Source organism: Gossypium arboreum, chromosome 4 (assembly GCF_025698485.1).
Source record: "Gossypium arboreum isolate Shixiya-1 chromosome 4, ASM2569848v2, whole genome shotgun sequence".
Classification (NCBI taxonomy): domain Eukaryota; kingdom Viridiplantae; phylum Streptophyta; class Magnoliopsida; order Malvales; family Malvaceae; genus Gossypium; species Gossypium arboreum.
This window is the reverse complement of record NC_069073.1, coordinates 105839113-105852977: the sequence shown is the minus strand read 5'-3', so window position 1 is coordinate 105852977 and position 13865 is coordinate 105839113. Positions and strand designations below refer to the sequence as shown.

General features: G+C 33.2%; 1 protein-coding gene across 1 annotated transcript; it reads left to right on the top strand.

Moving 5' to 3' along the window:
• The first annotated feature begins 11877 nt into the window (after positions 1-11877).
• On the top strand, positions 11878-13031 carry LOC108459955 (thaumatin-like protein). The gene is made up of 2 exons (XM_017759349.2): positions 11878-12083; positions 12183-13031. Exons 1-2 carry the CDS (start codon positions 12020-12022, stop codon positions 12854-12856), a joined length of 738 nt encoding a protein of 245 aa, XP_017614838.1. The 5' UTR covers positions 11878-12019; the 3' UTR covers positions 12857-13031.
• Positions 13032-13865: the final 834 nt, after the last annotated feature.

The following is a 13865-nucleotide window of genomic DNA, read 5'->3' as shown; positions in this document are numbered from 1 at the left end:
CTAGGTCCCTATACATGCCACTCACCTGATAATTCTAACATATCTGTTTATACTGTCAAGGTGTTGGCTTGATAGTATGATGCTGCCTCCGACGATCTCCAACCCTGAGCTAACCTGACAACACTAAAAGAAATGGAAAGGAGGGGGTAAACTTTACGCTTAGTAAGCTCGCATGAAATAATAATAAGCAATTTACTAACATGCTTTCCACAGTAAAACTAACCCAATTGTACATTTACACATGTTCTGGTTAAGCTGCTTTCTTGAGTCAGAGTCACTAAATCATTTATATCTAGAGTTACGGTGCTCCAAATTAAGATCCGTAAATGTTTACAGAAACTAGACTCATATATATTTCTACCATAAAATATTTAGAATTTTTGATCCAGCCAATAAGTACAGTTTATTATTCAAAGTCTCCCCTGTTTTGCTGTTTGACAGCTTCGACCTTTCTTCACTAAATTTATTTATCTCATAGTACGAGACTTGGATAATGTTCCTATTTGTTTCTATTAAAAGTAGACTCATCAAATATTCTAATCATATAAATTATAACCCATAATTAATATTATACAATTTTTAAAAATTTTTCCAAGTTAGAATAGGAGATCTCGAATTCATTCTAACACTGTCTCACAAAAATTAGAATATCACATAATATACAACTCTTTTGCTCCCCATATTTTATTTATATGAAAATAGACTCATTATGCTTTAATTTCATAATTTATTTAATTCAACTTACACAATTTTTGGTAAATTTTCAAATTCACACAATCTTCTTTGTCCAACAGGTTTACTACTAAAATTCACTCTTACATAATTTCACTTAATCCATTTTGTCTTATCGAAGTTCACTCAAATATCGAGCATATTGCTCAAAATTTTCTTAAACATATACCTGCACTTATTCATCAAATAATCATGTTCACATGTATTTTTACTCAATTGATTTTTCCCGTTGAACTTTTCAAAATAATAACTGATACTCAGTTGCCTACACATATTTTCTCACTTATAGCCAAAGCTATCTGGTACGCATAGTAGCCTGCACTTAGTACTACACATGCGACCAATTATCCGGTACACGTAGTAGCCTGCACTTAGTACTACACACGTGATCGAAGTTATCGGGTACGCATAGTAGCCTGCACTTAGCACTACACATGCGACCTCATAATAGATCATTCGTATCGTTTCTATTCTGAAGGCTCAACCAAGAAATTCCTCACTTTCCAACATGTTACAAATTTATTCATAGTCCTTTTTCAATTTGTAATTTAAGACAAATAGTCATTCTATAGGTAACCATATTTCATATGATAACAAAATATAATAAAATAAAAAGAATCGATAATTTTTTTTACGTACAAACTTGTCGAAATCTCATCAGGTACAACCATGCAGCAACTCATACAACCCAGGTAATAGTAATTTAACACTCAATTCATGTAACAATAATTTTCCATTCAATTTCACATGACACAACAAGCATTACATTTTTCCATATCATACATACCATCCATCAACTTCTCTTAAACATATTAAATCATACAATTTATGCCATATCAATAGAGAATTACAATTCATGCATGGTATTGCATTATTATTAACACACGAACTTACCTCAATCCAGAAACGACAATTTACCATTTTAGCCCATAACCTTGTATTTTCTCGATTTAAGCCCGAATCTCGATTTCCTTCATAAATGAGCTTGGAAAGCTTGAAAACCCTAGACATGGTGTTTTTCATGAAATATTCGGCCATGAGGAAGAAGATGAGCAAAATTGACTTATTTTGGCATTTTTTATTCATTTAATTACCAATTTACTAAAATGCCCTTAATGAAAAACTTTTAAAAACCTATCATACCATGTCCATTTTTGTCCACAAACTTCAAAATGGTCTAATTTCCATTTAAGGACCTTTGATTTAAAAACTCATAACAATTAAACACTTCTAACATGTAGAACTCAACTTTTGCACTTTTTACAATTTAGTCCTTTTGACCAAATTGAGTGCCCAAACGTCGAAATTTTCGAACGAAATTTTCACGAAATTATTTCGTGAAATCGTAGACCATAAAAATATAATAAAATGAAAATTTTCCTCATCGGATTTGTAGTCCCGAAACCACTGTTCCGACTAAGCCCAAAATCAGGATGTTACACGAATGGCATCATCAGAGACGCCATTGATCTTAAATGTGTCGTAGAATTCCAGAAAATTTACTAAATAGTGTTTGGATCCTCGTCCTGCAAACCATCAAACTGAAAAAACTGTTGTATAATTTGAATAGTGTTAGGTTTCAATTCAAAATTATTTGCAGCAACAGAAGGTCTAACTATACTCGATTCAATTCTTGTTAAAGTAGGTTTAGCATAATCATACATAGTACGAGGAGCAGGATCCTAATTTACTGGATTTGCAGCAACCACAGGAGGTAGCGGATTATTCTGATTTTCAGCCATCTTCTCGGTATTAGTGTGAATATCGCCCTCTCGCTCTTCCTCTATGTATTGTAGGCTTCACCTTATTTCTTTTCGGTTTCTGCGAGCTGTGCTCTCGATCTCACTATCAAAAAGCAAAGGTCCTGACGGGTTTCTTCTAGTCATAAACTATAAAAACCTGTCAGAAGTAAATAGAAAAAAAATTTAATAATTAAAACAAAAACAAAAAAAAATTAAATTGCAATAAAAATAAAAAATGGCTAAAGTAATAAAAATTAAGCATTCCTAATATCTTAGTCCCTGGCAACGGCGCCAAAAACTTGGTGATCGTGAAACTAACTAAAAATTCGACTAATGCAAGTGCACCTATCGAACAGTAGTATAGTTACGGTGAGACTGAAAATATCATCTCCATAAAGACTAAAAGTACTAGTAATTGCTATCTTTTTATTATCTAGCCTAACAATTAAGAGAATGTTTTAAATTAAGACTAATTATCTAATTAACTAAAATTACGACAAAGACACAAAATTGGAAAATACTTTTAGAAAACTGATGGAGAAGACAATACCCAAGGAAGAATCCACTTAGACTTCACTTATCACTTCTGGATTAGACGATTTATTCACTTGACTTAATCCGTAGAAATCTCTGATTTATGTTAATATCTCTCTTAAGACTAAGAACAACTGACTCTAGGTTGATTAATCGAAATCTCTTTCTAATTAAAACCCGTATTGTCTCATTAACTCGATCTATGGATTCCCTTATTAGATTTGACTTTAATTCGGCAGATTTATGTCGTCCTATCTCAAGGATTGCATGCAACTCTGCTTAATTATGAAGGATCTACTCTTAAACAGGGACTTTTGCTCCACTGAATCAGCACATCAAAACCTGAATTAATATCCTAGAATATTAAAGCAAGAATTAAAACTCACAATTAAGAATAAGAACAAGTATTTATCATATAATTCAAATAGTAATAAGATCCGTCCTAGGTTTCATCTCCCTTAGGTATTTAGAGAGTTTAGCTCATAATAATGGAAGACATCTCAAGATTGGGAAAACAACAAAACATAAAGAACCCAAAGAACTTACAAGGAAATTGAATGGAGATCTTCAGTCTTGAAGTAGATCCTACTTCCAAGCTGATTCTGATAGCTGTCCTTAAGTATTTTCTGCCTTCTACTCTGTGTATCCTCCTTGATCCTCTTCTAGGGTGTTTATATAGACTTTAGAATGCCTAAAATAGCCCAAAATTAGCCCTTTCCAAATAGAATTAGACTTTGGCTCGATAGGGACACGACCGTGTGCCACGTCCGTGTGAAGGTCCTTAGGCCGTGTACAATTCTGACTTGGTTTAATGTCAATACAACCATGCCACACAGGCATGGGGCCTACCCGTGTGTCACACACGGGCGTGTGGATTACCCGTGTGAAAGTGGCTAGGCCTTGTGAAACACTGAATTAGACCCAATTTGTTCATTTTTGGCCCGTTTCTTGCTCTTTTTTTGTTATCCTAAGCTCTCTTGAGTATGAAACATGAAATTAAAGGATTATGAGCATCAAATTCATTAAATCTTATGATAATCCTTCCAAAAATATGCCAAACATAAGGTACAAACATGTATATATTATGGTTTATCAAGCACCCTATATAAGGAATTAGAGAGCTGTAAGACTGCCAAAACGATTCTGGATAAGCTAGAAGAAATGTTCGGAGGCCAAGCTGCCTTGGCAAGTTTGTTATAACTACCTTGATGAATGCTCAACAAAAACTCGGTACTCCAATCAAAGACCTATGGTAACTCTTATAGGATACTTTGCTGAGGTAGTTGACAATGAGACCAATTTGGACCAAAACACTCAGATCGAGATGGTGTTCAAGAGTTTGTCTAAGGACTTTGCCAGCTTTCGAGTCGCATATAACCTTGGCAACAAAAACTTGACACTTACAAAACTCATAAAGGAGTTACAATCTTATGAGTTAATGTTGAATGGCGATCAGCCGATCCAAAGAGAAAAAGAAAATATAGTTGTAGCTTCTTACTCAAAAAGGAAGGGAAAGTGCGCTAAGAAAGGCAAGGCTAAAGTCTCTAAGCCACATAAGTAGAAAGGAAGAGAACCAGAAATGAGTCAAGCCACCTTGCGGTGATCATGATCAACTAGTAAGAACATGGATTTCCATCCAATTAGTATATAAATCTAATTCCTTAGGCATTCACACATACTAATAATCATGTAACGTTTGACCATCATTTTAGCTTAAGCATGGCTCCTTAGGGAGTTACTTAACTAGAAGATCTTGAGTGTATACCATGAACTCAACACCTATCGCATCATACACCACAAATGAGTCATCTTGGGACAATCTTACCGAGTAGCATGCTGTGACTAGTTGTCATTTTTGAAAATAAAATTTCTTGATATATTGCATGATAATACATACCAAAAAGATCGGTCCAACTATCGTACAGTAATAAGAAAATTTTGCTTACCTTTAGGAAGTCTCCACAATGAAATCCACATAACAACTTTTGGATCACCGGTATGCCTCGTGGTGCAGTGGAAAAATTATTCCAGTGATCATCAACCATGCATCCATGTACGAGGAATTAATTGGGTTAAAACAAAGGTCGACAATATACTTTTTCAAAATAAGAAGAGTGGCGAACAACATTATTGATATGATTCCTTTTAACAATGTCGATCCCAAGTCGCAACAATGTCTTGGTCTATACATAATCTACCCAGTCAGAAATGAACAACAAAATTGTCTTGAAATTTTCAGTAAGAAAAAAAAACTTAAAAATGGCTACTAGACCTTTTGACATTGTTTTTCTTGGTAACCCTAACACACTAAGGGATTTTATTCCTTTTATTTTCTTTGATATCACATATCATAAATAAAATGAGACTATCCCCTTATCATTAGAGAAACAAACGGAAAACCAGATTACGTAAAATTTATACGAGCTTACTAAGCACTCGTTGCTTAAGTAGTTTTTTTCCTTTGTTTTATAAATCATCGGAAGCTCAATTTGGTTAGAAGCTTGTTGGAGACCTATCATAATATTCAGTAGTCAATTTGGTAGTTTTTGAGCATTTTGGCCAAGGTTTATAATGACATGTATAGGGTGTTGTGTAATGGTATTTTGATGAATGTGTTAATGTCTTTTTGGTATGTATAAGTTTTGAAAGTTACATTGGATTGGTACCATTTGATGCATTGTCAAATTATGTCATTTTGGTTACCTTGTTATGCATGTTTATAAGGATTTTTATGGTATGTTTTGAATGGTTTGAAAATGGTTATAAGTGGTATGTTTTGGTAACTAGTTGGGATAGGTTATATTGAATGAAATGGTGTAATATTGACATGTTTTGATAGTTGTTTTGGTATATTGTGGTGCTTTTAAATGGCATATTTGGTAGTTGAATTAAGATCTTGAAATGGCATCTTGATGTGTGTTTGGATGATGTTAAGATCCTTTTAAAGTGTGCACAAATGGATTAAATGTTTATGCATGGTATGGGTTTGAAATGGCTTGATTTTAGGTAAATTTTGGACTGGCATGGCTTGGGACATGGGCGTGTGGCATAGCCGTGTAATGCACACAGCCTGATGACATGGCCATGTGTCATCTGTGGATTTCTTAGAGTTTAAGTTAGTGTGTTATATGGCCTAGCACACAGCCTGGCACACGGGCATGTGGGGCTACTCAAAGAGTTACATGGCCTAGCATACGGGCATGTAACACGGTCTTGTGACCCTACTCAATGAGTTACACAGGTGAGGACATGGTCGTGTGTCCTTTGTTCGAAAGCTACACGGCTCGAGGAGATTTCACATGCCGTGTGACCACTGTTTCTAATTTTTGCAACATTTTCCTAAACTTCCTATTTTGTTTCAAATTAGTCCCGAATTGTTTCTAAGCTATTTCTTGGGCCTCGAAGGCTTGATCTAGGGACAAAATGTATGAAAATGAATGGTATATGATATAATTTAAAATTATTGAATGTTATGATGTTTAAATCTTTCTAGCATATGTCTATGTTAAATTAATTAATTAATTTTCATAAACAGGCATAAGGTTGGGTGAAGTAAAATATATATATTGAAACAAGTTTAATCACAACAATCTTTAGGTTATGCAAGGCAATAATATTGTTTAATTCTAGTACTCATTTAATCTAATTTTATATTTAAGAAGGTTAACTTGCACCATTTAGATAGTGTGTTAATTAGTTATAATTTTAATATGATTAAATAATTAATTCAATTGCAATCTTACAATGATAATGCAAGATTAACATAAACATGATTTTTGTGGTGCCCCAAACCTGGTAGGGACGGTCCAAATTGAATTTTGAATGTCACATTAGCCACTGAAGTGACTCTCCGTTAAAACATCACAAACACACTAGCCAACCATGCACATCACGTATTTGCAGTATTATTCATAAAAAAACATACCTAATAACAAGCCTTTCTAGTCACACAATAAAAAACAAGCATAGAAATTCCAAGTTCAAGCTACCTACGAACCCTCCTCATGCACTATCTAGCGAACACTAGCTCGTAACCTACTCGCTAGCCTAGCTCGCAACTTGGTCTTGCAAACCACTAGTTATTTCTATCCTGGGACACCCCTTCACTTAGCGAGCTCTTATTACTGGTGGATGGATACACGCAAACTCCCTGGTTTGACGCGCTCCCTCACATTGGTAAACTCAACTACTCTAGTGAATTGTCCTATTATGACGAACACACTAGGTTGGTGAACTCATCATTGGAGAACCCAGCCCTTTTTAGCGATCCCTACTGGTGAACTTCTAAGTGGCGTCTCCCATAATTTTGGAGAACCTATCAATTTTAGTGAACTAATCTACTGGTGAACTAAGTTTCAGTGTACACACTTTATTTGGCAAACCTCTCTAAAAAGAGCGAACTTTCCCCTAAGGGCAAACACTATACTATGGCGAGGTCCTATTTCCCTCTTGTGACTCTTGGCTCGCAATATGCTAAGTTAGTTCCCAAATTATTTGTTTTTATTCAACTTGATGTTATTTTTTTATTTTAAGCATACTAAGTCATTAATTTGGTAAAACACATATAAAGTGTAAGTGCATACCTTAGTATTCGGTGATCACCTTGGCTGCATAAGTATGTTAGTGCTACAGTTTAATAACCAATCAAGCATTCACCATATGATGGGCAAAAATTAAGCGATGGTGTTTCCGTCTGCACAACTTATATTTTATGTGATTAAGGCTTGTATTTGACCTAATAAGGGCTGTTAAACTCAGTCTATAAATAATTAAGTTGAGGCATGGCTTAAGGAGCTTTTTCTCAAGCTGTTTTAGGGTTTTAGTTTTTATTTATTTTTAGTTTATTTTCAAAGACAACTTATTTTTTTGTTCTTTGACTTAGATTCGTTTTGAATCCAATTCTTTGTTATTAAGTATTTCATTATTTTTATTTTGTTTCTTGTTTACAATTGACGATATCTCAGTCACTGTCAAAGGATTTCGCGATTCCGAATGCATCAAGCTTATCAAACAAAGCAATTTCTATCATTCTCTCATTTTAATTTATTTGTGTGTTTGTGCATAAGTAAATTGATTTAGAGAATATGGAAATTGTGTTCATGGGTGGCTAGATCTTTAGGAAGATTAACAAGCGGATGTGGGAGTGACTCATGAAAGAATTAGAGTTTTCCAATGGAATTAGTTGGTATAAATTCATGTGCGTTGAAATTCTAGGATTGACGACCCTAGGGAGTAATCTAGGATAAACGAGGTCGATAGATAAGTTTACCGAGTAAATTGTGGATTTATCCCAGTTAGGAAACTGAGGTCAAGAGATAAGTGTGTGTTGGTCGATTAGTTAAGTAGTAGAGGCAAAGAGGTAATACTAATTAATTAATAACTATTTCCCTAATAAAATCTGAATTCTGGAGTTAATTGCAACCACAAAAGTGAGTTAATCTTCTGTCTGTTAATTGAGATTTTTGGCTGCTAACTTTGTTTTTAGTATTTAGTTTTTATTTTACAATCTTAATTCTCAATTTTAATTATCATAATATGATTTTTGGAGATTACTATTTAGACCTAATGGTATAGATAATATATTTATATTTAATTCAACCTCCATTGAGTTTGATCCTTGGAATATTTTCCTGTATTTCGTTGTAACACTAACCTATATTACAATTTGACTTGTTCGACTACATATACCACATTGATTTTATATCTTTTTATTTGCACAATTTTTACTCTAAATTTCCACACGTTTGGAGGTGGTCAACAACTTAATTACTATTTTATAGTAGTTGACTTTTCATGAAGGAAGATGTAATGGTTACCATGAGATAAAATATGATCATATTAGGAGAACGGATATTATTTCAAAGAGATTAAGGATACCCTATAAGGGTAAAACACTTATGAAAAGGTCATTAGAGAAGCACTGATCAAGTTGTTTTCATAATGGTATGTTGTTAGGGAAAGCCTAGTCACGATACTATAGTGGAATGACTTCGTGACTAAATAAGCTTATAATTAATAGGTAAAAAAATTAGAATTTAATTATAAATCATTTGAGACTCAATTGCATATGTGCAGTCGGTCCCTCCACTAGCTCATTGAAACTAGAAATGAATTGCATGATGAATCAAATGAACAGAAATGATAAAGTTAGAGAAATAGGTTACATTTGGAAATGAATGTGATTTTCTCACTAAGTATGAAATGACTTAAGAATTAATTTATGATTTTTTGAATTATTATTTAATTTAATAATTGAAATTAAAAATGAATTTAAATTATTTGGTCATTATGAATCCAATTGAATGTAGAAAAATTAAATATATTTTCTCATAAATTCTTTTATGATAAAGTTGTCATGATTTTAACGAATTAGAATTAGGTTGAGAAAATTATTTAATTGAGAAATTAATTTATTTAAATTAATTGAACAAATAATATTTAATTTGGAAATAAAAAATGTACTGGGTTGGAATAAATTATAAAGTGTTGGGTTAAAGTTTAAGAATCACATATAATTGGACTCAATATAAGAGAGACCCAACTCCCCTTAAATGGAATACACGAGATGACAAACCCTAGTATTCCTATCTAAGGTTATCGCCTCTCTCCCTAAATAATAGGGAGTTGGAGATTTTTTTTTCTATCAAAATAATATTATTTATATTCTACCACTTCAACTAGGATTTTACCAACTCTCCCTATAAATAGATGACACTGGTAGGTTTCAAATCACACCAACAAAAAGAGAAAAAGACAGGTTTCTCTGAAGTTTTCAATATTGCTATTCTGGCAAAAAGTAGTATAAATTTATTTTAAGAATAATTCTATTTTTTGTGAATTGCATTTCTACATGTTTCTATTTACGAGAGATTTACTTTCTCATTGAAAGTAAATAAAATATTTCTAGTTCTGTGTTTGATTCGATTTACTTGAGCCCATACTCAAAGCAGTTAATGGTACGAGAATAGCGGAAAAGATCGTTTGGTTGAAAATCGGGAACGACAAGGATTCGCCTATCTAAAAATATAGGTATGAATTCGGTCTAGGGTTTATTGTTATAAATTTTACAAACCGAGTTGATTTTTAAAATTTTAATTTTCCGCCGTACAAGAAGATCGTTTTCGAACATAATTTTTTTCCAAAAAAAAAAACTACACTTCAACTTTTTTTTACCTCTCATTACACTTCCATCGCAACAAATATAACACTTAACATATCCAAACTTCATAAATAAAAAATATACTTCCACTTTATTCCAACTTGTGGTGAAAATATCATTTATGCCCTTTCCACAATAAAATGCAAAAAATGCAATTTAATCACTATACTTTCCCATCTTTTCAAATTTAGTCTAAAAGTGATTTCCATCGTCTTAATTCATATTTTAAATTATTCTCATGAAAAATAATAATCAATACCTCATATTTTCTCAATATGATCAAATTGTACTTTAGAGTCCTCCAACTTTTCAAAATTTATAATTTATTATTATTTTTTCCATATTTGCGTATTCACAATTTCTACTTTAATTTCCATCTCCGATGTTAATTTAACTCTTTACTGACTCATTTTTTAATTTGTTATCTAAGAACTGTACAAAGTGTCTTAGTGAAAATTTTAAAACCTTACAATTGACCCTAATTAGGGAAGCATCAGCAAAAGGATAAAATTATTAGTCAGTGTGAAGGTAGCTATTGTTGCGGATAAAAAAGTGTTTTGGCCTTAATGGCGAGTGTATAAGCAAAAAAACCATAGTGTATAAGCAAAAATAAGAAAAAAGAAAAAGAAATGTAAGTTATATCATCACTCTTTTCCATTTCCTATACCACATAGAGGAATGTACGAAGCTGAGGATGCAACTATAAGTGAGTTTAAATAGATTCTCTTTGAGTTTAATAATAATTCTTTTCCGGGCAAATCATTACTTCTACTATAAGTTTAATACTTCTTTAGTAAATCCAGATCAATAAGATGCAGATTACTAATTACCAAATAAAAATAATAATTTTTAAAATTTATTTTATCAAATTTAAAGCTTTGTTTATCGTTGAAGTTGAAAAGCATTTTTCAATTCAGACATTGATTTTATATCAAAACTTTTGATAACTAAGTACCTTTACAAACTAAAACTAGATTATTAACAAGAATTTTAACCCAAGTTAAAAGGTCAAAATTTTTAACACTTTTGAGAGTGTTTTTCAATGAAGTTATATTTTTATCCCCTTGTTAAATCTTCTCCTTTATAATATAAACTAAATAGGTATATTTGATTATAATAGACGTACATCAATGAAAGAGATTGCCAACTCCAGAGAATGGCTGCTCCAGCTATCCTATAAGTCATACAACTTGCTCTGTCTCCGCCCCACCTCCTTAAAGTACAGCCTGATACCTTCCTATCTATCTAAATCAAGCTTTTATCAATCACAAACACTGAAACAAGTTCGGTTATTTGGGTTTAATATGCTATCTTTTGAGACAAAAGTGAAAGGAAAGAAAATCTTAAACTACACGATTAAGAAAGTAACGAGCATAATCATATCATATATCCTAGATCCCCTTACACTTTTCTTTTTAATTGTAGTTATAATATTATTTCAGGGTATTTTTATTGCAATCTGTAAGTACTGTTCTTTTTTAGCAGTGTCTGGGAATTGGAATACTCTCAAGACTCAACCTTTCTGTTTTAGTTTCAAATCACATGGTATGATATTCTTGAATGGACACACCTTTATGCATGTTCAGGCTATCACTACCAAAGCTCTGATCTTAAAGAAGTAAATTTATATTTTTGAAAGAGAAAAGAAACCCCTGATATGAAGCAATGGATATATGCCATATATCATCAAAGTAGAAAAGAGAAAGGAGAGTAGAAAAAAGAAAGGAAAGGACGGCTGGTGATTCAACTGTTGAGATTTCCTTTTCTTGGCCATTCAAGTTAAAAGCTGGCGGTTGTCCAATTCTATCCTAGTGGCTATCTGGAACCCTTGATTGAATTCAAGAACTTGACCATGCCAGTATCTTCGATTTTGCTTTCTTTCTTCCTATATTTGTTAGCACTTTCCTCCATTTCAGGTACATGGTGCACTGTTATATGTTTATTCTTGTAAGTAATAACTTCATATTTTATGTCAAGGATTTGGTGGGTTTTTATTTTTATTTTGTTCATTGCAGATGGAGAGCAAGTTATACTTGTGAACAACTGCAAGGAAAGCATTTGGCCTGGGGTACTTGGCAGTGCAGGTCAGTCCACTCCTAAAAATGGTGGATTCCATCTTGGTAGTGGTGAAGAAGTAGTTCTTGACGTTCCACAGAAATGGTCTGGGAGGATATGGGCCAGGCAAGGTTGTAATTTCAACAGCAATGGCAAGGGTTCTTGTGATACTGGTGACTGCTCCGGACGACTTCAGTGCCAAGGAACAGGCGGTACACCACCTGCAACCGTGATAGAAATGACTCTTGGGTCATCTTCTTCACCACTGCATTTCTATGATGTAAGTTTGGTTGATGGCTTTAATCTGCCTGTTTCGATGAAACCTGTTGGAGGCGGAATGGGTTGCGGAGTTGCATCATGTGAAGTTGATTTGAACGTTTGCTGCCCATCAGCATTGGAAGTGAAGAAAGGAGCCAAGGTGGTGGGATGTAAGAGTGCCTGCTTGGCCATGCAATCAGCTAAATATTGCTGCACTGGGGAGTATGGAAATCCAAAGACGTGCAAGCCAACGCTTTTCGCCCACCTCTTCAAGGCTATTTGCCCAAAGGCATATAGCTATGCTTTTGATGACTCTAGCAGCCTTAACAAATGTAGGGCTTCCCGTTACGTAATCACTTTCTGCCCTCCTAAATGAGCAATTGCAGAATAAAACAAGCTTGGTGCCATTGCGTTAGAAAGTCAATACCAATGGATTATTTTTATGATCTGTACTAGTAATTATTATTAGTTCAAAAACACATGGGTCAGTTAATTTCTCCCCTTCGTCTTAGGAGTATATATGATCTGTCAGTAAAGAACTGGATGAAAAATCAGTTTTCCCCATGTTTTGAAATGCATCTTTCTCCCGTAATAGATACTGATTTCTGCTTATGATACGGTGACATTTTTGTTAACAATGGTTCAGTTGTTGTCGCAAGACTCGTTAATAAGCGTGGGATGTATATGTGTTTAACCTGGATATACCAAATATTCAAATTTTTTTCTTGACTTTGAAGAGGAAGCTAGAGGGTAAAGCAAAAGAAATGCCACTTGAACATAAACTTAGGTCCCGTGCAGGAATGCTTTTAGCACTCTAAAAGCATTTTTACACCGCATAAGCTTTCCCAAACAGTTAATGGTTTAGAATAAAAAACACTTCGAGCTAAAATGCGAAGTTGCCATGCCCCTATTGCAGATTTAGCTTTTGTGGTTTGGGTGTGAATACTTATGCCATTTTGTGAGTTTTTTTAATCATCTTCAAGCAAGTTATGATATGTTTTTGTTCTTTATTTGTGCAAGCTTAACATCGTAAGATGTTAAGAATAGATGTAAAATAAGTTCCGCAAAGTCCAAAGGTCTTTGAGTTGTCCTGCAGCCAGGTGTCAATACTTTGCACCTATTAATTTTTGTAATATTTAAATTTCATAGATGCATTAATTTAATAGTAATTTATTATTATATTACTAATATCTAATATACTGTTAATATAATTAAACTAAATTACTTAAAATCATTTAAATTAACTAATTTAAGGATAACTGTTATTATCAATCTAATGGTAATTGTTATTATATGAATTTTAACATATTTAATATAAATATTTTAACTTTCATCTATAATATTTTTACATAATTCAATTACAATTCACACAAGCATAAATCTAC

Bases quoted from the DNA above. Each gene is read 5' to 3' on its own strand.
- LOC108459955 (XM_017759349.2), top strand. From the start codon at position 12,020: ATGCCAGTATCTTCGATTTTGCTTTCTTTCTTCCTATATTTGTTAGCA. The intron at 12,084-12,182 runs GTACATGGTGCA...TGTTCATTGCAG, and splicing joins AGCACTTTCCTCCATTTCAG to ATGGAGAGCAAGTTATACTT.